Source organism: Phacochoerus africanus, chromosome 3 (genome assembly GCF_016906955.1).
Source record: "Phacochoerus africanus isolate WHEZ1 chromosome 3, ROS_Pafr_v1, whole genome shotgun sequence".
NCBI classification, from domain to species: Eukaryota; Metazoa; Chordata; class Mammalia; order Artiodactyla; family Suidae; genus Phacochoerus; species Phacochoerus africanus.
This window is the reverse complement of record NC_062546.1, coordinates 46,077,395-46,103,276: the sequence shown is the minus strand read 5'-3', so window position 1 is coordinate 46,103,276 and position 25,882 is coordinate 46,077,395. Positions and strand designations below refer to the sequence as shown.

General features: G+C 39.8%; 1 protein-coding gene across 2 annotated transcripts in view; it reads left to right on the top strand.

The window, feature by feature from the left end:
• The window catches only part of PLCB1 (phospholipase C beta 1), a 731,149-nt gene that overhangs the window by 235,823 nt on the left and 469,444 nt on the right, over nt 1–25,882 (top strand). For both annotated transcript variants that reach the window (XM_047771691.1, XM_047771692.1), the window contains exon 3: nt 17,328–17,396. In XM_047771691.1, coding sequence (XP_047627647.1) covers nt 17,328–17,396 — 69 coding nt within the window. The remainder of the gene's footprint in view (nt 1–17,327; nt 17,397–25,882) is intronic.

Sequence of the window (25,882 nt, the reverse complement as noted above, 5' to 3'; positions counted from 1 at the left end):
CCTACCTGGTGATCCAGGGACTTGGGCTCGGTCCAACCTAGTGGCCCCAGGATCTCTTAGGGTCTCCTTGAGCACTGTGTAAAGGAAAAAGGAGAAGGAAAAAGACTTGAAAATGATCCTCATCCCTTCCATTCACATTCTCTTTATGAAAACTGATCTTACGACCTTTTTTAAAATTAAAGACTTGCTGTGAAGTGTGGTTTATGACTAGGCAGTGAGTTTGCTGCAATTCTGCCCAATGTGTAAGGCCAAGTGCAGACTTTTGGTGGAGAGCAAGCCACCTCTGCCTTAAGGTCTGCACTGTCCATTACCGCTGAAGTGCACCCACCTGCACACAGGGGACAGTGGCGCCATCATAATACAGTCCCCCTTAAGTAATTACCAAGCCAAAGGGTGCGTTTAACATTTTCATTTCTGTGCCCTTTCAAGGACTTAATAATAAATCCATCAGAGAATGTTTGTAAGGTACTTTGAAGGCTTATATATTCTGAAAATAATATTAAGGAAATCACTAGTTACAGTTTCAGCATTCATTGATCTTTTTGTGTTACCAAGAAATCTCTTCGTGCTATATTTATGTCATCTTTAAAAAAGAGACTTCTAGAATGGGTATGATATAAGATGAGATCCATCATATGTGAAACACATCTGCCTTTGTATTTACACTGATAGATTCTCTTTCCCTCTTTCTCTCTCTTCTCTTCTCCCCCCGCATCTCAATTTTTAATTACACACATATTTTATTTAAAAATAGCCTCTGATCATTAACATCAAGTATTTTCTTTAAAGAAGATGGCATACTTTTTCTGTGTGCTTTCATTTAAAGATGAGTGTTTATAAATAAGGGAATTGCTAAGAACAAGAAAGCCTGTAATATCACGTGCTGTGTTAACAATTTATGTGTGTCCATGTCAATGGTTTTCCAACTTGAGGGTATATCAGAATCACCTGGAGGGTTTGTTATAACCCAGATTTCTGGGTCCCTCTCCCAGAGTTTCCAATTTAGTAGGTCTGGGATGGGCCCCAGGAGTTTGTTTTTTTCCAGCAAGTAGGGTGATGCTAATATTGCTGGTCCAGGGGCTGTAATTTATGGAGCAATGATCTTTCTATCGAGTAATACCAAAGAGGTAAGGATGAAGGTATCAAGTCTACACAGTAGCATCTTCTTTTTTTAATCTTTCATTGTATTTATTTTTATTGAAGTGTAGTTCATTTACAATGTTATGTTTCAAGTGTTCAAAATGGTTCAGTTATATACATAGACATACATAATGTATATTTTATGTATCATCATATTTTATATATATATTTTTCCAGATTCTTTTCCCTAGTTGGTTGTTACAAAATGTTGATATAGTTCCCTGCACTATCCAGAAGGTCCTTGTTGGTTATCCGTTTTATATAAAACAGTGTGTTTCTGTTAATACCAAACTCCTAATTTATCCCTCCCTCCTTTTCCAAGTTGGTAACCATAGTTTGTCTTTTATGTCTGTGGATTTGTTTCTGTTTTGCATATAAATTCACTTGTATCATTTTTTTTTAAGATTCCACATATAAGCAATATCCTATGATATTTATCTTTGTCTGGCTTACTTTGCTTAGTATGATAATCTCTGGGTCCATCCATATTGTTGCAAATGGCAATATCTTGAAGGCTGGACGATTTGATGTGTCCCAGCTTTTATACTAAAAAAAAAAAATAATGCTGAAAGAGATAGAGTGCTTAAGACTCAAGTTAATTTAATTCCATAATCATAAGGCAGAAGGGTTCCAATTTTGGTACATGGAGACTTCTGTACTTAATTTTGACTGACCCACATAGAGCAAATGTGATTCATCTGACTTAAAATTGAAAACCCAAATAACCTAGGTTGTGAAACACAATAGATTTTTATGATGGGGCTTAAAAGGAGACAAATTGGTTATAGAGTGAGAGGAGTGTTTTGGCCAAAGGTACACAAGCAGTAAATTGCTCAGATATTAAGCAAAATAAGGAAATTATGAAAAATTTCCAAATGAACGAGGTATGCTATTTTCACTAAACGTGAGTCCAGGTTCTGAACCATAGAGATTTAAGAATTTTTTCCTGTGTATGCACTGTCTTAATAATACAGGGGAAATAATTCTGAGGAATATTTAAGGTTTACTTTCATCTAAGTAAGAAGAAATCTGTTGTGCAGTTAACAAAGGTCACTTCTCTGGGAGTTCAACACTTATATTAAGGATTCATGAGTTATTTATTTAAAAAATTATATACCCAGGGATATTGACCCTGGTCAAAATTTAGGCTTATAGGAAATTATAAAACTCAATTTTTCTATACCTTAGAGAATAAAGTTAGTTTACCCTAACATGAAAAATTTTGGAGTGAAAGAACAAAAATGACAGTGGGTCCTTTTAGAAAGTATGGAGCCTGCCTGGACTATCAGCCTATAGGACTCACTTCAAAAGGTGAGGAATAATGTCTGTCAATAATATTATTCTTTGAGGAGATGCTCTGAAACAAGAAGATAACTCACATACCAGGAAGGTATTGTTCAAGTGGCCAAAGAAGCTAATGACTATTTCTTCTGACTGTTCCATCCTTGATGAAAATTTTTAATACAATTATTTTTTTTCTCAATTACGTTTACAAAGAAGTCATTAACAATGAGACTATCTTGATTTGAAGGAAGGAGAGGATACAAAGAAATTCTGTCCCGCCTTCTGCCAATGACAGTTTTATTTGGGAACAATTCCACTCTCAATCGCTGCTTATTTTATCCCTCAATTTAATAGTTCAGGAAAGCTATCCAAGGGCAAGTTTTTGTGGTTGTCTTTCTGGGCACGATTTCATGGCTTTTCTGTGTATTCAACGTTCAGCATTAAGAAGGTGAAGTTCATGCCTAAGCATGTATAAGAGATCCAGTGATTCCCTCACTGACCTTAAAGTGAATTTTCAGGGAATCAAGTAGGCACACCTGCCATCATCATCAAGCACTGTCATCAAGGAAGGGAGGTAGCCCTGTGGACGCACTACTTCTTTCCCTCTTTCCCCATTCATAGTCTTGTGTTTCTCCTTCCTGCCCTGGCTCTGTCCAGGAAGGGCCAGCCTATGAGCTGGCCCAGCTTATCTGCTTTCCAGTCCCCTTGTGCCATCATCTCACAGAGCTACCAGAGGCAGAATGATGCCTTGTGAATTTCGCAGGAAGGTCAAGACAAGGATGTGTTGGAAAAAGACAGTGTCTCCTATTCATTGTCCTTATGTCCTGTTTCCACCTGCTGTTCTAAAGCTGTAATTGAAGTAAACACAAGGTCTTATAAAATAATTTTTACACAGTGTAAGTTCCTTTTTTATCATTGAGGAGTGCAGATGCGGAAGATTTGGGTATGTGGCTCCAGCCTTCCCTTTTTGACTCCAAGCTGAAGAATCCTGTCAACTTACAAATACGCACAACTTAAAAGTTGAGAATTAAGTTTTATTTGGGGCAAAGTGAGAATGATAGCCCAGGAGGCAGCATTTCAGATAACTCTGAAATACTGCCTTAGAGAGATGGGGGGAAGGTCAGTATACATGTGATTTCGGTGAAGGGGAAGGTACATACAGCCAGGAACACATTTTACGGAAATTTTCTGCTAGTCTCATGAAGGTTACTACTAGTTAAGGGAAGCAGATGTCACCATGAAGGATTTTAGTGCTTTTCTACATATGAGGAAATGTAAGAATTAGGCTCATGAAATCTTCTCAAAATATCTAACTCTCTGAAGACCTGTTCTGCCAGTTTTCCCAGAGCACAGAGTACCTCGCTCCTGATCTCCATCCTGAGCTCTTTTCTGGGGTTGAGGGTCGGCAGCTGCAGTGGCTCATGACTCAATCCATGTAGAGGCAGATGGCAAGTGCCAATCTCTAGTTCACAACCCCATCAGGGTCTTTCATTCAAGCGTCCTCTTTACAAGTAGCCTACTTCCCACCTTCCAATTCTGTCCACATTTTACTCTGCTAACTAAAATTCTGCACTTCCTCTTTAAAATATTTCCACGTGTAATGAACTTACAGAGACCATAAAAATTCCCCCTTTCCATATTAGCTGCTGAAGTCTACATATAGTCTGCTTCCTATAATTTTTTTTCTTTCTTTCTTTCTTTTTTTTTTTTTTTGGTCTTTTTAGGGACGCACCCATGGCATATGGAGGTTCCCAGCTTCGGGGGTCTAATTGGAGCTATAGCCACCTGCTTACGCCACAGTCACATCAACTTCAGATCCAAGCCACATCTGCCACCTACACCACAGCTCACCGCAATGCTGGATCCTTGACCCTGCTGAGCTTGGCCAGGGATCGAACCCACAACCTCATGGTTCCTCTATTTCATTTCTTTCTTCTAAGGCTATGCCATCTCTGTGCTATCCCCAAATTTCTGCTGAATGAACTTTATGTAGCTTTATGAACATTCTGAACATTTGACTTGTTCTTGAACTTTATCCTGGTTTGACCTTTACTGGTAAGCATGTCTTTTCCCTCTTCCTACAGAGTTCTCCTTTCAAGAGCTGTAACTCTTCAACTCTTCAACTCTTGGTCTTTCAAATCTGTCCTCCTCCCACTCTGTGTCTAATTACATTTGCTTTTACCTTACTCCCTCACATTCACAGAGAGGTAGCAATACTAAACGAATAGTGTTTGTGAAAATACTTAAAAAGGGGGATGCTATTTATAGAAAAGCTTTTAAAAAATCATCTTTATTTGCTTTTTAAGTAAGGTTTTAATGAAATTATGAGATGAATTATTTGTATTCATCTTGGGATTAAAGTCTGTATGTTCTCTTTAGAAATATATATATATTTTAAAAAGATGGGAAGTAGGTAGTTGAAAATGGAATGAATCTTTACCAAAAGGAAAGTGACCTAAAATATTGTGGGTATGAACATACTTCTTTTTAGCCCTGAATATGACAAAAATGAACCCTGGTTTGAGACTTAGGTAAGCTGATGCTTTTTATATTTTTTTCTCAGTAAGAAAAAGAGAAAACAATTTGCACATTAGATTAGATGATGTATATTCATATGTCTAGATCCCAGAAAATGGTCAAAATATTTTAAAACCTGATTAAAATAAAATACAGTGTACAGTGCCTGAGAATTCATTGGTTCAAAGAATGCTTCTTTAGTAGATATGCGTAATGATTAAGAATGTCTTCAAAGAAAATGTGAGAACTCCAAGAATATATAGAAATATACCAAAAGGCAGAGGAAAAAAAATGTGTAAAATGTGATCCAAAAAAAGTACGTATATGTGATTCAGAATGTTTTTATGTTTACCATTAATTTCTAAGTTGATTTTTTGTAAAGGATGCCTGTGTTGGATCATGTTCTCCAAACAGACCCCAATACAAGTGGCTGTGCATAGCACATGGATTAAGGAAAGACTTCCAGGAGGCAGCCGTAAGAGGGTGGGGTAAACAGGGAAGGGAAGGGATAGAAGCCAACCCAGGGTGAGATTTCAGGTGAGGTCAACCTGGGAGTGAGTGTGTTCTGCCCCGAGTCAAGGCTGCTGGGCTTTCATGTTCCTGCACCTGTCACTCCTGAGCTGTAGTGTTCTGAGCGGAAATAGCCTCCAAGCACTTCCTGTTCTCTGTGCATGTGGATCTAGTGGCTCCAGGAGGTCAAAGGCAGAGGGTCAGTTATTAGGGGGAAGCCTGCAGACATTGGGGACCAGCAAGCAGCTGGTGGGCATCAATAGAGTTTCCTATAGGAGCTTTATTAAAATTTTCTGGTAAACTGGAAATTGACCTTGGATTTAGTGAACTTTTTCAATTATATAAAGCTCTTGATATAAACATCTGGCCACATTCTGTGTATTTGTGTCAGAGTTGAGGTTGATTATCAGTTGAATGAAAAGGATTTTACCTCTGATAAAGTTCCAGCACTCAGGTAGGATGTTGGGAATGATGTGTTCATTGACTTAGTGAATATTCTTCTTCTAGGGGCAATTCATTAAGCATGACATTCTCCAGTAGGCATATCCAGTCTGTATCCCTACATATTATCATTGGAGAAAGCCTAGTCGGATTCCTTTTGTTTTACCAGAAAAAAAAAACAAAACAAAAAATGATCTTAAGAAGCAAGTCCTCTTTGAAAAGAAAGAAAAAAGTGACAGGTTATTACACACTTGTCAACTTCAAATATCTCATTTTAGAAACTACATTAAGTCCTTGCATATTAAGGATGTCATGTGAGATTAAAAGGTCATCAAAATCCTGTGGTTGCTGCTTTTCCTGCATCCCATAAGTTCCGGTATATTGTGCTTTCATTTTTGTTTAAGATATTTTCTATTTCCCTTTTGATTTCTTTTTTGATTCATTCATTGTTCAGGAGTGTGTTGTTTAATTTACATAAATCACAGGTTTTAAAAAAGCCTTGGAATGTCCTTGAGGAAATGGGTAAAATTTTTATTAAATCTTAAAAAAAGTTTTGTGATTGCCAGAACACAGGAGAGGCATGGTGGGATAAATGCAAACCTTTGGGCAGAAACATTTGTGATAATGTGTTGGAATGACTAGCTGGAGGAGAAAAATGAGACTATCTGCATAGATATTACAAAGTGGCTATTTGGGAAGGCAAGGATAAGTAAATGCTATTTTTGTATACCTAAGAATTATTTGGAAGTCATTAGATACACCATGATTGTGTGATTGAAAAGAAAAGGACATGTTAGTTACCAGCCCAGATGTCTTATGCACAGGGTTGAATCACATCTGGAAATAGATCAAGCATCTTTAGAACCTCTCCTTGACTTTGTCCGTGCTGTAGGGCCCAATGAGAAAATCACTGCTTTGGAGTTCCCATCATGGCACAGTGGTTGACGAATCTGACTAGGAACCATGAGATTGTGGGTTCGATCCCTGGCCTTGCTCAGCGGGTTAAGGATCCGGCATTTTCATGAGCTGTGGTGTAGGTTGCAGACGTGGCTCAGATCCCCGTGTTGCTGTGGCTCTGGTGTAGGCCAGTGGCTACAGCTCCGATTGGACCCCTAGCCTGGGAACCTCCCTATGCCACGGGAGTGGCCCAAGAAATGGCAAAAAAAAGAAAAGAAAAAAGAAAATCACTGCTTTAATCTATAGTGATATTGATGTTACTGATAAACATAGTAGTCAGAAGAAGACTTTTCTCAAACAGTCTTATTATCAGTTCTCTCACTGCTTTTAGGACTCTGATGCAGTTATTTCTTTCTTTCTTTCTTTCTTTTTTTTTTTTTTTTGCTTTTCAGGCCTATACCTATGGCACGTAGAGGTTCCAGAGCTATGGACTGAATCAGAGCGGCTGGCCACAGCCACAGTCATAGCAGTGCAGGATCCTGGCTGCTTATGAGACCTACACCACAGCTCACAGCAACACCAGATCCTTAACCCACTGAGCAAGGCCAGGGATGGAACCCACATCCTTATGGCTGCCAGTCAGGTTCATATCCTGCTGCACCACAATGGGAACTCCTAGATGCAGTTATTTCTGAAATGGATTCTAGGCAGCTTGTCCAATGTCCTATAGAATGTCCTATAACAAGTTCTAACCCTGGTGAATTAGCCTTCTCTATGAGCAGCTGTTGTCTCCTTTTAATATCTAAGACAAAGGTTCTCAAATTTCGGATTGCGTCTGAATCACCCCAAAGCTTGTTTAAGATAGATTGCTGGGTCCCACCCTTGTGGTTCAGATTCGGAAGGTCTAGGGTAGGACCCGAGAATTTGCATTTTTCACATATTCCAAGGTGATGTTGATGCTGATCCAACTGGTCCAAGGACCACATTTTGAGAACTACTCGTCTAGGGAAATGACAGAATATAAGTCATAAAAGCAAATAAGTGCTGTGCTCAAGTGTAACAACAGGGTAAGATTAAGAGCTAGAAGCAGCTTGCACTACCAGATAAAAAAGCTGGGCCGGCTGTTCAGCCATAGGGAAGTAGGTGTAGACCAGAGATAACATTTTAGATGATATGAGGGGAAAATCTGGCTACTTTTAAATTAACTGGACTTTTCAAGTGGAAACAGCTTGTTTGCCTGATTAATCTATATCATTTCCATATTTCTTTTCAAGAGACCTTTTATGGAGATTGGATTTTATGCTCACCTCAAATATCCACAAAGATAGTTTTCAGCATTTATCAAACTAGTTGCCAAATGATGAGTGCAGTTTCTATTAATCTGATTAGCCTGAAGTCAGAACTTTTGCTGAGCACAGGCAGAATTGAAAAATGTGACAAGGCAATCTTTATTATCATAATGAAATTTAAAAATAGCAAATGAAATATCATTAATTATCCATAAAAATGCTGTGAATCCCTCCATGGATGCCTGTTAGTTAATACAAACTAGGAAAATAAAATCTATTCATCATAAACTTCCATTATATTCCCAAATTTATCTTTAGGCTGTATATATAGATTTCCCATGTTGCTTATAGAGACTTTTTTTCTCAGTTTTCAAAATAGCAATCAAATAAGTTTGAAATAAACCCAGTTACTATCATTTGAAGTCTCTCTAGTTTTTCACTCATCATTTAAAAAAGTTGCGCAAAGATATTTCCTGATATAATGTGCTCTAGAATCTTCTCCCACAGCCTTAGATGCATGGGGTTATGCATGTATCAACTTACAAACATATATCCTGTTAGAATTAAGTTTTATTAATTTTATATCAATGAAACCTTTGGTGCTATGAATATAATTTTATGTTTGGCGGCACTGACTTTCAACTTAAGCAACTTTTTTATTATTGGATGAAGATATAAACATTTCTCAGATAGCTGAAGAGGGAAGTAAGGAGAAAATTTGGCTATTGTATAACTAGGAGCTAAACTACCTTTCTGGTTATCTACAAAGAAAAAATTAACTAGATATGTGCCAATATACTTCACATTACCTCACAACTTCTAAAAACTAGTGTTACTTTCTGTTTATCATGATATGTTTTTCTTGTACATGAGCAAAGACATGTGCTCTTTCTCTGTTTGTATTACGTAGTTAATATTCTTGCTATTTTATCAATATTAAAAAATAATTCCTTAGTGAAAACAATAGGTCTGAGAGAATATGAATTCTTTTCTTCTCCTGTACTCAGTCTCAGTGATCTTGGGCAATGCTTACGTTTCTCTCTGGGATTCAAGTTTCCTCATCTGAGATCTTCCCCAGTCGCAAAAGTCTATGGTTTCATTATAGTAATTGTTTCCTGTTGGCCATACTCAGAAAAGGTGACAGCTTTGCAGTTATTTTTATACTGGGGAGAGTGCCAGGACTTGTAAAGTCATTTACATTTTAGTGAAATGCATTAGAACCTTGGAAACAGTGGGGGTAGTGGATGAGTTATCTATTGCTGCATAACAAATTACCACAAACTCAGTGTTTTTGTTTTGTTTTGTTTTGTCTTTTTAGGGCAGCACCCATGGCATATGGAGGCTCCTAGGCTAGGGGTCCAATCAGAGCTGTTAGTGGCTGGCTTATGCCACAGCCATAGCATCGTGGGATCCGGAGCCATGTCTGTGACCTACACCATGGTTCACAGCAACACCAGATCCTTAACCCACTGAGCAAGGCCAGCAATCGAACCCATCCTCATGGAGGCTAGTCAGGTTTGTTCACCATTGAGCCACGATGGGAACTCCCAAACTTAGTAGTTTAACACAACATGCATTTATTATCTCACAGTTTCAAATGGGTCAAGGTCTCACCCACTTAGGGTCTCACAGGCTGCATTAAATGTGTCTGCTGGTCTGTGTTCTCATCTGGAGGTCTTCTTCCAAAGTCATCCTTGTTGCAGCCGCAATTTAGTTCTTTGTCACCACAGGACCGAGGCCCTTAGGTCTTCATGGACAAGACACAACAGAGTCAGCAGGCGAAGTCGCTGCTGCTTTGAGTCTCCCACTGCTAGATCTCTTTTGAAAGACTCTCATTTAGTTATATTTAAGTCCTCTGCTTTGAGACTTTAATTACAACTTCAAAATTCCTTCACATTTGCCATCTAAGGTAGCATAATCCCAGAGGAATAAATAGTCCATCCCCTTTGCTGTATTGTTGGTTAGAAGCAAGTTACAAGTTCTGACTACAGTCATCATGAGGGGGTGGCACAAAGGCTTGGAGATCAAGGACAGCGGCCATGGTGGCCAGCTTGGAATTCTGCTTACTACAGGTGAGCAAAAATTTGAAACTGGTGATGCAGTTGTGTAACCAACCAACAGTTGTCATTCTTGGTGGTCTCTCTTAGTTCTCTGCAAAAGGGAGGAATGTAATACTCATGATATGGTGATGCTGCAAAGACTGCCTTCAAAGACTGCTTTCTTTAGTGATAGGAACCTTTTTACTCATTACACTAATTTTTCAGTTTTTACTTTATTGGCTCAAAATGACGTTAATACCTACAACTCACAACTCATTGCTTTTTCTCCATTTCAAATGTTCACCTTATTTTGCATTAAAATTATGATGCTAAAAGTAAAATCAATTTCCTCTAGAAGTTGTCTATCTTACTTTGGTCTCAGGTTTTACAAAATATCTCTAGGCATTCTAGATTTTTTTATCTGTTTGTTTGCATTCTGTGCCTTTTTATTAGATGCTTTTCCTGTCCGTTTCTGTCTTTCCTACTGGGGTCTTTTCCCTTCACTTGGAATGAGATATGTTGCAAGCATAAGGAGTTTGTATGTATGCAGTTTTCCCTGCTTGCTAAGTGAAATTCTCAGTTTAATATCGCAGTTGATTGAACAGCAGCCTGCCGAGGAAGGCATTGCTTGCATTGGCATCTTTTTGACTGACGAGGATGCAAGGCACAGACATCTTGAAATAGCGGGCTTAATAATGCATAGATTACAAATGATAATTCCAAGAGACAACTGAAATGTTTTGCCTCCTAGTTCTATGAAGTTCATATGAAGCCTAGGATTTTTTTTTTTTTCTTTTTATGGCTGCACCTGCGGCATATAGAAGTTCCTGGGCTAGGGGTTGATGGGGAGCTGTAGCTGCTGGCCTACACCACAGCCATGGTAACACCAGATCCAAGGCACATCTATGACCTACAGCGTAGTTTGTGGCAAAGCCAGATCCTTAACCCACTGAGTGAGGCCAAGGATCGAATGCACATCCTTACTTAATGCTATGTCTGGTTCTTAACCTACTGAGCTACAATGGAAACTGCAAACCTAGGATCTTTTCAATAAAATAATCCAGATGCTTCACCTTTCTCTTTTCTCTTCTGCAGTTGGTACTGATGACCTGGGCATCCTCTTTTCCATGAGTATTTCCTACACTGAGGCTCCATTGCAGACTGTGGGGGAAAAGACACAAATTGAGGCTAGGAAACAAATAAGAGACTAGGTAACAGAGAGAGCAAGGATTTTTTTTTTTTCTTTTTTGTGAGGTATCCTAAACCGATTTTCACTCCCTCAGAAGTGGAATCAAGTTAAGGAGCAAAGAGTTGAATCTATTTTATCTGCTTCTCTTTAAAATAAAATACTTCCTTGAAGGACTCTAAAGTTGTTTCATTTGAACATTGGACATTTTGCAGGGGTGGGGGTGGTGGCAGTCAATAAAACATATTAATGACTTCTACTTCTGGTAAATCAAGGTTGAACAACTTAATGAATATACCACATAGAAAGGTAGCCATAATCACCCCCCATACCCAGCCATTAATATCTTCCCTGTGTAACGTTGATGGCCATGATCGCTGCTCTGATTATGTATTGTGTAAACTTGAAACGCATTATTCTATTGGGTGACTAATGGAATTTGGTGGCAACGCACAGAAATTGGTATTCTGAAAGAGGCTTGAGTTTTAAATTGTATTCTTTCTGGAGTTTGCAGTGCATTTCATGGCTCATCTACTTCACAGTGTGCTGGTGGCTGATGGATGGACATCTTTCTGCTGAATAGTAAACATCAGAGATAATTTGGTCTTCCCTTAGCTTGCCTGTCTCAGTTTTCTCATCCCTCATTCAAAGGATCAAAAGTAAATCTTTGATTACTGTTGATTCACTTTTGTCCTTACTGATGAAAGCATATCCTTCAATACTTGAGTGGATGCATCCGGAGTCCTAGGAATGTGGTCTTCGAGCTTTGCATGGGCCATTGGGTGCTGTGGAAATAAAGAGGGTCTGTTCATTCTTCCTTTATAGATCCAGTTAGCCCACAGGGATTTGGGCACCCCAACCCCCTGTCTATTGTTGGATGGGCTTAGAGGCAAGAGAGAACACATTTCCTTCTCTTGCTTTTCTAAATGTCCCTAATGTTATGAAGTGTAACACAAAGGTTATATAGTGTAGTATTTTTCAGCAAAAATTAAAAAATTAAACAATGGCTTGAATTCTGAATGGAGGCATTTCTTGTGTGAGTAAAATTTAAAGTATAATTTAACACTAAAGAGTAAAACAATGCTAAAGACACGTTAGGAGTTGACAGCTTTTGCGTTCCAGTTTTTCTTCAGTAAAACAAATTTGAGCCTACGTTATTCATCACAAGGCACAGTTTTTGCCTTCAGTAGGTGTAAAATTTTTGACACTGCCCTGTATTGAGAAATGACCATTTTAGGGTCTTTCTACAATATAATATATAGGTAGTGTGTAGTTTTATCAATCATGTTCACCTAAAATGCCTTATAATAACAACCCTATGAATTAGTATATCAATGCTTTTCCAAGTATGGTCCATGGACCAGTAGCAACAGTATCACCTGAGAGCTTGATAGAGATGCAGGTTCTCAGGCCTGTCCCACTGAACCAGAAACTCTGATGGGTGGTTCTCATCTGATCAGTATTTCTACAAGTCTTCTTGGCTAATGCAGGCTTTGAGATCTGCTGATATAAAAAGTATTGTCATACTCATTTTATAGATGGTAATGATGCTCAGTGTGGAATGATGATTGACTGAATACATGAAAAGTCCACTTTAGGGCACTCACTCAAACCCAGGTTTTCCACTTAAAAACCACATGGGCTCCCTCTCTTAAAGAAAAGAGGAAAGGAATAGTGAATTCCCTAAGCCTGAAAGAGCAACCCTTAAATGAACTGAGAAAGGGACCCCTTCACTGCTTTCTAATCATGAAAGTGGGTTGTTAAAACTCTTAGCACAAGAAAATTAACCTAGAAAAAGTTTTAACGGTACCAGTAACACATTTGTGTAATGTGCATTGGGTTCCTCCTTTTCTTGATAGTGGAGGAGAGACCAAGATGTAGTGAAATCCCAGAGGAGTGGCTGTTGTGTGCTAATAGAAGTGGGAGACGCTCTTTTAATCAGGGCTTTCTAACCGAATGAGTCTGGGGATATTTCCACCTGGGTCTTTCCCACACTGCATTGCCCACGTTGATAGTGCCCTGCGGTGGTTTTCCTGCACGCACAATTTTACGCGCGCTCCAGAGAAGTTTCTTAGTCGCCTTGGTATCCGAATGACTCCCTGGGGCAGCTGGTATTAACTACCCCTCCGTGACTTGGGAAATGAATGTTTCCTCTGGAGCTGAAAGTAGAAAACAGCGTTCGTTATCCATAATAGGGAAGTCTATATAATGATGCCGGCTAAGGTCTAGTTCTTGGTGAACTCAATTTGTACTTCGTGCGTGAAAACAAGTAAGTAAAGTTGAAGTCTATTGTTTATTCAACTGGGAGGGATTTCCTTGAATAGAAAATGTTGCTATAAAATGAGGTGAATGCATCGTGAATGTGTGTGTGACCTTTATTCTGCCTATATATATGTATACAATATTATGCCACATTTATGGAAATGTGCACCAAACTTACATGTCAGTGTTTATGAATAATTACAAAGAGGAGGTGCAGATAATGACTGCTAAGTCCAGAAGTAACACAACCCTCTATACACTTCTGTGGTGGGTCCAGAGTGACTTTTTTTTTTTTACACAGGACTCCTGCCTCTGTGCCTATGCAACTGCTGTTTCCTCTCCCTGGAACCCTCTTCACCAAACACAAAGAATTAAAAGGCTGACAAACTCCTCTCCATCCTCATGTACTGACTGAAAAAAAGGCCATGGCTCTTTCTAGTCCACATCTGCGGTGCACTTTGAAATGTCTCCTTTAGAGTACAACAGTTGGTTTTGTGCATGAGTTCTCTTTGTATTTTGGGGTGTCATTCCTCAGTCCCTAGCCTGTACCTGACATAGGCAGCATTCAGTAAATGATGCTTGAATGAATTAATAACTGACATTTCCCCTTGGATAAAACCCTCTGACCAGTAACTCCAAAATGCTCTATCGTTTTGCCCAAACTTCCAAGTCCTGGGAGGAAGCTGGGACCCCTGGTGCTGTTTCTGCCTCCTTGCTCTCCTTTGGTCAATTCTGCCTCCATATAATCACGCTCCACTTTATGCCCAATACCTCTACCTTCATTTGGTCTCCTGTCTCTCAACATTCCACTTAGTTCTGGTCTTCTAGTTTAAGCTTCTTCAAGCTCCATTCTCTTCCTACTTCTCTTCTTCCAACAAATACTGGCTGCCATTGCCATGAAGATGAAGAAACTTGGGCCAAAGCCTCCACCTCCTCACCTCTGAACACTTTGTATGCATTTGCCTAAGTGAAGCCTTGAGTCTAGCAGTTGATACCATTGGTTTCTAACACTCATAAGGTGACCTTTGGTATTGTGGATGGTGCGGCCTTTGGGGAACCATGGCACCGGTTGCTCTGTCTTGCAAGATCCTACTGGGTGGCTGCCTGTCACACCAGGGTTTGGGAAGGTTTCCACAGAGTTACAGACAACAGGGCATGGGTTAAGGAATTCACTAAAATGAGGGAAAACAAACTTACAAGGCCAAGGTGAGCAAAGAATGAGAAGGCACTGCTGCCTTGTCTCCCTTCAGGCCAGGTAGAAGTGTGAGGGGCCAGGTGTTCTGTTCCATTTACTGTGAGGTTTGCATCCCAATGGAGAGACTCCACCTCTTCTTTGACTCTTATTATCCTGCAATCATCAGGCTTACGTTAGCTTAGGAAAAGAATCAGACCTTTTTGCACCAGACATTTGGAAATCCTCTGCAAAGCCTGGCACCCTAGGGTTCCCAAACAATTCCTTCAAACAACTATTAAGTCAGACAGAGAAAGACAGATACGATGTGAAATCACTAGTATGTGAATTCTAATAACAAATGGTACAAAAGAACTTATTCACAAAACAGGAAAAGACTCAAAAGTTTTTGAAACCAAACTTATGGTTACCAAAAGGGAAATACTGAGAGGGAGGGAGGGATTGGGGGCTTGGAACTGGCATATACACACTACTGTATACAAAATCAGTCTGTAACAAGAACCTAGTATGTAGCTCGGGGAAATCTATTCAATACTCTGATAACCTATATGGGGAAAGAATCTGAAAAAGGATGTATGTGTGTGTGTATATATATATATATGACTGATTCACTTTGTTGAACACCTGAAACTAATACAATATTGTAATTCACTTATATGCCAAACATTTTTATGAAAAAAGAGAAAGGAAAAAAAAAAAGAAATTATAGCCACTCCTGTCCAGATGCAATGCCCCTGCCCGGAGAAGGGGGTCAGTTGTCTGCATCCCACTGGCTCCTTGTTTAGAAAACTGGTTGGCTGGCTGGCATCACTTTGAGAGGACTCTGCTCATGGCACCAGAGTCCCATCTGGCTGGTGATTGAATCCACTGTGTAACTTGGTGGTGTGCAGGTCACAACCTTCCTGGCTCAGTGACCCTAGCCAGACTTTCAGGGTTTTCATCCTTTTGCCCAAATCCCTTGCTGGTGTCATCTCCCATGAGTTGTCTTCTTAGGTTCCATGCCCCTGCAATGGGATTCTGAATGTTGCCCCTGTGACTCCCCTCCCCGACTGCCATCATGCCTTCTCCTGCTCTTCCTCACTCCTGGATGCCTCCTTATCCCTCTCCCCTCCCTCCCTGCTTCCCATGCATTGTTCTCTTTCTCTGAGCACATAAGGGTTATGAAGACATTAAGGTTCTGCCCAAACTCCAGTTCTCTCTTGTCTGGATATTTGCTCATATTATACCCTCCAACTGGGTGGCACTTTCTCTCCTCCTTCTCTATGCTCAGTGACTACTCCACTTTTTTCTGAGCCCCTAGAGAGAAAAAAAAAAAAGATGTCTTTTCTCTTTTGACCCTCCTCTGCAGTTAACTTTATTTATTTATTTGCTTTTTAGGGCTCCACCTATGGCATATGGAGGTTCCCAGACTAGGGGTCAAATCGACCTACAGCTGCCGGCCCACACCACAGCCACAGCAACGCAGGATCCAAGCCACATCTGCGACCTACACCACAGCTCATGGCAACACCGGATCCTTAACCTGCTGAGTGAGGCTAGGGCTCGAACTGACAACCTCATGGTTCCTAGTTGGATTCATTAACCACTGAGCCATGAAGGGAACTCCATGCAGTTAACTTGAAAATTGGCTTTAGCAAACTCTCCCTTGTATATTTCTTGATTTTTTTTTTTTTTTAATCTGTGTACTGGCTTGTTTAAATGATTTACTTTCCAATGGTGATTTTCTCTTTCCTATAGATCCTTACTTCTTTGCTATGAAAAGAAGACTATTCAATATTTCCTTTAGGATAAATTTAGTATTGCTTTATTTTTTAGGCTTTGCTTGTCTGAGAGATTCTTTCTTCTTCTATTCTGAACGATAATTTTGGTGGGTAGAGTATATGAGGTTGCAGATTTTCTCCTTTGGACCTTAGAAGCATGTATAGTTCTTTACTACTCATTTGATGGCAAATCCATCCAGAGAAGATGCCATCTCTTACGAGTCTTAGATCCTAGAGCAACTTGCGTCTTATAGGTGTTCAAAAATGTATAATGAGTAAATGAAAAGATCATGGCATAAGTTAGGTGCACAAAAGGCTGGGGTTGGGCATAGGTTAGGTAGATCTATCTCTTTTCCTTGGCCAAGTGAGCGGGAGATCTTGCGAGCTGATAGAAGTGTCTTTTCTTCCACCCCTCCTCCCTAATGATGAAGAATGACATGCCATGATCTGCACTCAGAGTGACTCTCAGAATTACTTTTCAACAAGAGTACAGGAAGGTCTGATTCATCATTGCTTAAGTATGGCTTGTAGAATTGACTGGGGACCCAAACCACACACATTAGACTTACAATGTGTACTATAATCTATACCTGTTATATTAAATGGAGAACTAGCGATGAGCTACCTTTTTATTTCCGTGCCAATTCAGTTGATAAGCAATGCATGTGAAAGGAAAAATATCCCAACTGTGGAGAAATCTTCAGGCTAGCCTCAAGATAATATTTCATTTTTTAAAGTGCTGTCAATGATATAAAACAAAGAGAAGAGATCTGTGTGGATGCTTAACAATTTCACATTTTTGCCTTCCAGGAGACCGAGCTGTTAGATCTCAGCCTTGTCAAAGATGCCAGATGCGGGAAACACGCCAAGGCTCCCAAGGTAGGAAATGGAGCATTGTACACACACCAGATGCTGCCTTGATTGTTTAGCTGTGTCATGGTATCAATTAATTGCCCCAATGAAAAGTTTCTCTGTTGTAGATGTTGTAAAACACCATAAAACAGCGAGTCCTTCCAGAAACCAGTATGCCCTAAACACTTCCATTTTTGTTAAGAGATGGAAACAATGAATACATACATAGTTGGCTGTTCGGCTTGTTTTATGCCCTCGAATAATTTTTGTTTGTTTGTTTGGAAAAAAAAACAAACAAAAACAAAAAAACAATGCCCAAGGTACTGGGTAATTCTAAATACTTAAAATGTGCTTGAAAGTATTTGAAAAAGTCCTTGAGCTTCCTAAGCGTATGTGAACTAACCTTTTAGACAAATAAGACCCTTTAACTCAAATGTTTTGTGGTTGGAATCATGCCATCCCTGAAGCCAGGGGGCACCGAATCTTCTTTCTGCAAGTGTTCCTGGTGAACAAGGGCTGACTTTGGGATCAGTTATGTGGACTGTCTGTCTGCTTGGATTTGGAAAACTTACTGAAGAAATAGTCAAAGCAGCGTTTTTAGTTACTTAGTTTTGGAAGACTGTGTAAAAATCTTGAATAAAGATTATCTGGTAGGGTATAGTAGTAGGATGTATTGACTCGCCATCAAAGTGGAGACCATGCTTTATCATATTTAAATTTTTGTACTTTAAAGACTTCTTTGATAGCACAGAGAGAATATTGGCAAATAAGTTTGTATAGGGTCACTGAGGAACTCTCACCTCCTTCCATAATTGGTATAAAACTAGCAATTTTCTACTTTGCATCCCTACCTACAACTTTTGTTTTATTCCTTAAAAGTCAAAAGACTTTCTTTGACACCAAAAATTATCTGTTGCTGCGGAGATGCAGGAAGCAAAAAGTCCCCTAGAATGATTATTCTTCAGATATGTAACAGTGCAGTAGCTGGTGGCAAATCTTGTCATAGAGCAAACAGCCAAATACTGCTTTTATTGCTGAAGAGGTTAAGATGCTCTACAGGAAAATGCAAAAAATGAAAGGAAAGAAAAATCAGAATTATTTTCAAGATGATTTCTTTAAATGTTCCATGTGAATACAGTCCATGATTTACATTTATCATATGATTGTATTTCAACAGTTCTTTCAGTTTTGTATCAAGCTGGTTACATTAATGCTTTGCTGATGGTTCAAAATTGTTCAATTTTCAATATAGAAAAGAATGTTTTTTCTTCTTCTCTCAATGACATTTTAGTCAGGTTTCAGGTAAGCTTCTTAGTTCCAAGAACTGTATTGATAACGGTTATAAAGTTGGTTTTTGAGTGCAGGTTTATTGGCCTGACTTGAAGTTTCTTATCAATATTGGTTAAAGACAGTTGCCTACACTATATCAGACCCCTTTTGTCTCCAAGCTCTGGGAGTCTAAATCAATTCCTCTGCCACATGGAGAGTTTCTTTCAGGCTTGCCTGTTTCTTTCACTGCAGCCCGTAGCCTGCTTATCAATTAAGTTTCATTTATGGATGCAGTTTGATAAAAATCTATGGAATGATGGGAAATGAAGAGAACTAGGGTGTGTCCTCTGCTCAGCTTATAAACCACTTTTCCATTTTAAAACGCGTTTCCTAAGGTCAGGTAGCAGTATTCTGAATACTCTGGCTTTTGCTGTTTTTTCCACCAAAGTTTGCTTTCTCTGTGGATTATCCGTGTTCTTGGCTTTTTTCACTTCCTATTACGTGCTGATGTTTATGAACCCCAGTCTATTTTAATATTTTCTAAGCCGTATCTGTTGCCTGTTACCTGTGTGAATTTTCTGATACTCGGACTTCTTCCTCACTAGCTAAATGATGCTAATACTAAATGAGCATTTCATATCATTGCTATAAGGATTAAATAAAATAATTCATTAGGAAACCTTTAGCGGGAGGTTCTCAAATTCAACTGCTCGTAGAATTACGTGGAGAGCTTTAAAAATGATGACCCTATTTTCTACTCCCAGAGATTCTTGTGCTACCAAAATCTAATTGATGTAAGTGTGGTGTGGACATCAGGGTTTTGGAAAGTAAATTTGAAGAAAATTTTGAAACACCACTGCCTGAACTTATCATTGGTATATAATAAGCACTCATTAAGTAGGAGCCACGGTTGTGGGTATTATCATCATTATTTTTGTATTATTACTATTAAACTTTCGAGTGAGATTTTCAGGAAGTCGGGTTCATTTCTCAGCTTGAAAAAGTTTACGTTCTAGGGAGTTCCCGTCGTGGTGCAGCGGTTAATGAATCCGACTAGGAACCATGAGGTTGCGGGTTCGGTCCCTGCCCTTGCTCAGTGGGTTAACGATCCGGCGTTGCCGTGAGCTGTGGTGTAGGTTGCAGACGCGGCTCGGATCCCGCGTTGCTGTGGCTCTGGCGTAGGCCGGTGGCTACAGCTCCGATTCAACCCCTAGCCTGGGAACCTCCATATGCCTCGGGAGCGGCCCAAGAAATAGCAACAACAACAACAAAAAAGAAAAAAACAAGTTTACGTTCTAAAGAGAGATTGGAGAAGGGGTGTGGCCGAAAGGGGCTTTGTGGATGGATGAGCAAGAAAGAAGTGAATAATAATATCCATTTTTAAATCTTTAAGTTGCAAAAGAAAACCTCAGCTCGAACTGGATAGATAAAAAGATAATTTATGACAAATGATTGGAAGGTATTGAACAAGTCAATGGAATTTTGGGTTTAGGTGACATCTCATCCAGGTACTCAAAAAAGTGTCACCAAGGCATATGTCCCTCTTTCTCTCACCAAACTGGCTTCCAAGATTCTGGAAGGGGTTCCTTTCCATCCTCAGCATCCTCATGGTGGCCATCCCTGCACACCATCCCCTGGCAGCTCCCGGCTTCCCTATGCTATAGCAGTTCTATGTGGCCAGGACCAAAAGAGAGGCTAGCTTCTTCCAGAATGTTCCAGAATGATTGCAATATAAGCACCTCATGGAAAGAGACATATAGCCTGGAGGAGGAAAACTAAGTAGGAGGGGACCCTTGTGTTGGCTAGAATGGAAGCAGCAGGCTTGGGAGTGGAAGATTACACAGTGTAAAGACACCAGTATGGAGTGAGAAAAGCTTGGAAACATAGGACAAAAGGCGATATAATATGAAGACAGATTGAGTGGAAGACGTTCTGTGGGGGTTTATAGATCACAGAAGAAGGCAGAACATGTGTGGAGCAGATACTATTTATCAAAATACCCAGGCACCCCGCAAATATTTATCTGTGTATTCACATTATTTTTGTTTTTCACAGCATCTCATTATGTAAAAATTCATGATCTAGTTGAAGATGAACTGTTTTCTCTGCCTGCTGTGATTTGAAATACATTTATAGGAAACGGAAAAGCTTCTATGTGTTGCCCTGTTAATGAAATTTAAATGTTGACTCCCAACACAATGCACACAAACTCCAGATCTGCTTTTCTACTTGGGCTTTTGTTCAAGTTACCAGTTTGGAAATTTGTCACTGGAGAGAAATTGGGAGATTTTTATCCAAATGTAAAAACTAAACTAAAAATTCTTATCCTTTGAAACCTAAAATATATTTATGGTTCCCTTCTCGTTCTCTCCCTCCCTCCTTCCTTCCCTCATCCTCCCTCTCCAGGCTTATGTAAAGAGCAAGGTGCTACATCATATACATCTTGTCTATGCTATATATACAAACTCTCTGGATCTACATTTCAAAAGGCCCTTTCCTTTTAAAAAGAGGGTTTATCACTGTGATTTCTGATCTAATAGTGGTCCAGCACTAATAGAATGAAACAAGAGTTCCTGTCATGGCGCAGCAGAAACGAATCCGACTAGGAACCATGAGGTTGCTGGTTTGATCCCTGGCCTCCCTCAGTGGGTTAAGGATCCAGCGTTGCTGTGAGCTGTGGTGTCAGTCGCAGACTCATCTCAGATCTGGCATTGCCCTGGCTGTGGCCAGCAGCTGTAGCTCTGATTAGACTTCTAGCCTGGGAACCTCCATGTGCTGCAAGTGCAGCCCTAAAAAACAAACAAAAAAAAAGAATGAATCAGACCTGACTAGAATGAACATTGTCAGTGGCTTGTGTAGATCAAGTTGTTTGGTGAAACTGTGTATGTGTAAGTGAGTGTATGTTCTGGAACACAACAAAATTTTTTGTTTTGGTTTTGGTATTTTTTGTTTTTATTTTTTTGCCACGGGCTATCTCATTAAATTTCAGAGATCCTGCTTTAAAAGATAATTTGTTTGGTTCTTTGTTTTGTTTTGTTTTGTTTTTAAGGCTACGCATGTGGCATATGGAAGTTCCTGGGCTGGGGGTCTAATCAGAGCTGCAGCTGCTGGCCTGCACCACTGCTACAGCAATGCCAGATCCGAGCTGCATCTGCAACCTATGTCGTAGCTTGTGGCAACACTGGATCCTTAACCCACTGGGCAGGGCTAAGGATCAAACCCACATCCTCGGGGACATCATGTCAGGTTCTTAACCCCCTGAGCCACAACAGGAATTCCCGAAAAAGGTAGTTTTGTCTCAGCGTTCTTAGGAAGAATTTCATCCTCGGGAGTGTTAGAAAGTATAGGGGACTAGAAAGTAGAAGTGTGGTTTGGGGCGGCTGCTCTGTCGTTAATGAGCTTAAGTTGTTCTTTCTATTTCTGCCTTTACTTCCTCATCTGTGAAATGGGTGTTGGGGGAGCACATGATTTTAGGTAAGTTCTGCTAACTTTCGATTCCAACTTTAAGGGAAATGAACCAAGCCGAGGCATTCCATCTTACAGATCATAAAACTGATGTCCAGCAAGTTTACCTAACCTAAAACATCTTACCTTGGTTGTAGTAAATCAAATGAATTAAAAAAAATCACGTTGCATTTTAGCCAAGGCACAGTATTATGAAAACAAAAGGAAAAAAAAAGGGAGAAATATTTATGTCAAAATTTCTATGTGACTTCTTGAAAGCAGTTCTAGGATTGCTTTGAATTCCAGAGGGAGGAACTCCACAGTGACAGAGGCTCCCCAGGTTTTAGTACAGGAAACTGACATGCCGCACATATTCAACTTTCCGTATGCACATACCAATATCACCAAAAAATATTTCTTTTTTATTTTATTTTATTTTATTTTATTTTCCCACTGTACAGCAAGAGGATCAAGTTATCCTTACATGTATACATAACATTTTTTTTCCCCACCCTTTGTTCTGTTGCAACATGAGTATCTAGACATAGTTCTCAATGCTACTCAGCAGGATCTCCTTGTAAATCTATTCTAAGTTGTGTCTGATAACCCCAAGCTCCCGATCCCTCCCACTCCCTCCCTAAAATATTTCTAAGGTTGTACTTTCAAACTGCATTTTGTGGAAAGAAGACTGTTTCTTCTGCTTAACTGACAATTAACCAGTTCCTTCTCTATTGATAAAAGGCAGTGTATTTCAAATGTGTGATGTTAATTTGAATGCAGCTACCTTGTAAATACCCAGATCATAATTAAATTCTAAATGGCACAGGTACCCCCAGCATTTTGAAAGTTAGCTTTACACCACTTTTCTTTTATGAAAACCTACTTGGGTACCTGTTGTAGCTCCATGAAAGAAATCCAGAGAGGATTTGCACTTGTATGGAAAAAAAAAAGGTGAGAAGCAAAAGTACCGCTCAGCATTTGTTTGCAACGGAGTTGGCTTTATAGAGTCAGGGGACCTCTGAGCCTTGAGAGGGGCACTGCCAAGCTCTTTCCCCAGGAACTGTACCCAGCCTCTCAGCATCCAGGCACCAGAGCTTTGTACCGTGTCTGTGAGCATCTGTGCCTTATCTCAATTTATTTTGTGCCTCTGTTAGCAAGATGTGTCCTAAGGTAATTGCTTCTTCCCTTTATGCCATTTCAGCTTATAGGCTTTCACAGGAATGCTCTACTTTTGGATAGTGGGGGAAACCTGTATAGAGTATCAGCACAGTCACATAGGCAGATGTGAGTAGAACCAAATCTAAAAAAAGCTGATCAGGTTTTGTTTTCCTAATGCTTATATAAAAATGATGGCTTTTTGATTTTATTGCTGTTTTAAAAAATGGACATTGAGAGCCTATTTCTGCCAGGTGCTGTTCTGGGCACTAGGAAAACAGCAATGAACAAAAAAGCCAAAGCATTCTGTTCTCATATAACATTCTTTTTAGGAGCATGGAATAGGTGGAGGTGGTAAACTCGTTTTCAGAAAGAATGAAGGAAGGGCAGGAAGGAAAAGGTAATCCCTGAGTTGTGCTTTCTGATTTCCTTTGGTGAATATTCTGAACCTGATGGGTTTCAGACCACATCCTGATGTCACTGAGAGTTGGAAAGCAATGTATATAGTAGCCTCTAACCCCTGTGAGCAGGCTCCCTCCAGCATCTTCTGGGTGGGGGAAGTAGATAGCAGATAGATCCCATTAAGACAAAGAAAGCAGGACAAGAGATCACAGACCATGAGTGGGAGAGAGGCTTGCTGTTTTATTGAGCCCTAGTGGAGTAAGCACTCTTGATAAGGGGAGGTCATATGAGCAGAGACATGAATTAAGGGAAGAAGAAGCATTCCTGACCAAGGGCACAGCAAGAGCAAAGGGCCTGAGGTAGGAAAAAACTTGGCATATTTGAGGAACAGTGAGGAGGCCAGTATGGCAAAGAAAGGAGGAAATCAGGGAAGTGGCTGAGGCCACATTATTTTGAGCTTCATGGGCCATGCTAATGATTTTGGCTTTACCTCTGAGAAACTTCAGAAAGAATCTAAATGTTCTGAGCAGAAGAGTGACAGAGATCTGACCTAGCTTTTTTTTTTTTTTTTTCTGGCCTCTTTAGGGCCACCCCAAGGCACATGGATATTCCCAGGCTAGGAGTCAAATCAGAGCCGTATTCGCTGGCCTACACCACAGCCACAGCAACATCAGATCTGAGCCACGTTTGCCACCTGCACCACAGCTCATGGCAACACCAGATCCTTAACCTACTGAGCAAGGCCAGGGATCAAACCTGGGTCCTCATGGATTCTATTCAGATTCTTTTCCGCTGAGCCATGATGAGAACTCCTGACCTAGCTTTTCAAAGCATCACTAGCCACAGCATTGAGAGAAGACCACAGAAGACAAAGGAAGAAGCAAGCTGACCAACTATGTGGCTGTTGCAAATTTCCTGGGCTGTGTTGTGTTGATGATAATTTTGACCAAAGTGTGTAGAAAAAGTCACAAATCTGCATATGTTTTAAAGTGGATCCAATGGGTTTGTCAATGCATCGGATGTGATATATGGCGAAAAGAAAGGATTCAAGAACAACTCTTATGTAATGTTTTTACCTAGGAAAGTGGGAGAATTTAATTGCCAGGTCCTTAGATAGGAAGAAAGAAGCATATTGAAACTGAAAAAAACCTCAGGTTTTTTTTTTTTTTTTTGATGTTTAAAGTTTGAGATGCCTGTTACATTTCTACCTGATATCATATTTGAGTACACAAATCTGGAGGTCAGGGAAAGGTTGGCCGTGGAAGTACAATTAACTTTATTTAAAGCTCAAAGCCAAGGGAAGTCGAGGTATCAAAGAAAGTTCTGAAATCAAAACCCTGGGACCTCAAGCATTTAGACTTTGAGGGGATGAAGAAGAACCAGTCAAAGAGACTGAGACTGGCATATTCCCCAAAGAAGGGAAAGCAGGAATCTCAATGATACTTGTACACCGTTGTTCACAGCAGCATTACTCACAATAGCCAAAAGGTGGAAATAATACAAATGCCCTTCAGTAGATAAGTGGACATGCTAAATGTGCTAGATACATACAACAGAATATTATGCTGCCTTAAACAGGAATGAAATTTTATTACAGGCTCCAACATGGATAAACCTAGAAGAAAGTATGCTAAGTGAAGTAAGCCAGACACAAAGTGACAAATATGATGTGATTCATTTATATGAAGTAACTAGAGAAGGCAAACACGTGGCGACAGAAAGTGTAATGGCAGTTACCAGGGGCTGGGGGAGGAGGCAGTGGGGAGTGACTGTTTAATGAGAACGGTTTCCGTTTGAGAAGATGAAAGGTTCTGGAGATGAATGGTGGTGATATTGCACAAAGATGTAATTTACTTAGTGTCAGTAAACTGTAACACTTGACAATCATTAAAATGATAACATTTTATGATATGTGTATTTTACCACCATAAAAAGAAAATTAGACTGAGAATTAACAACCAGTGAGGAGGAAGGAGAATCAGAGAGTGTATCCTGGAGCCTTAAAAAAGTATTTCGGGAAGGAGGAATTTATCATTTGGGTAAAATGGTGAAATTTCCTTCTGTTCCTATTAACTTTTCTCTCCATTTTTGCATACTTATAGTTTTACTGAAGATACCATTTTATATATACTTTGGAAGGCAGCTATGCTTACCACTATACCACCAACGCCCCACCAGTTTATATATACTTTGAATGTTTTCCCTATATCATCAACTTTCCCTGCTAATATTCAAAATAGGCT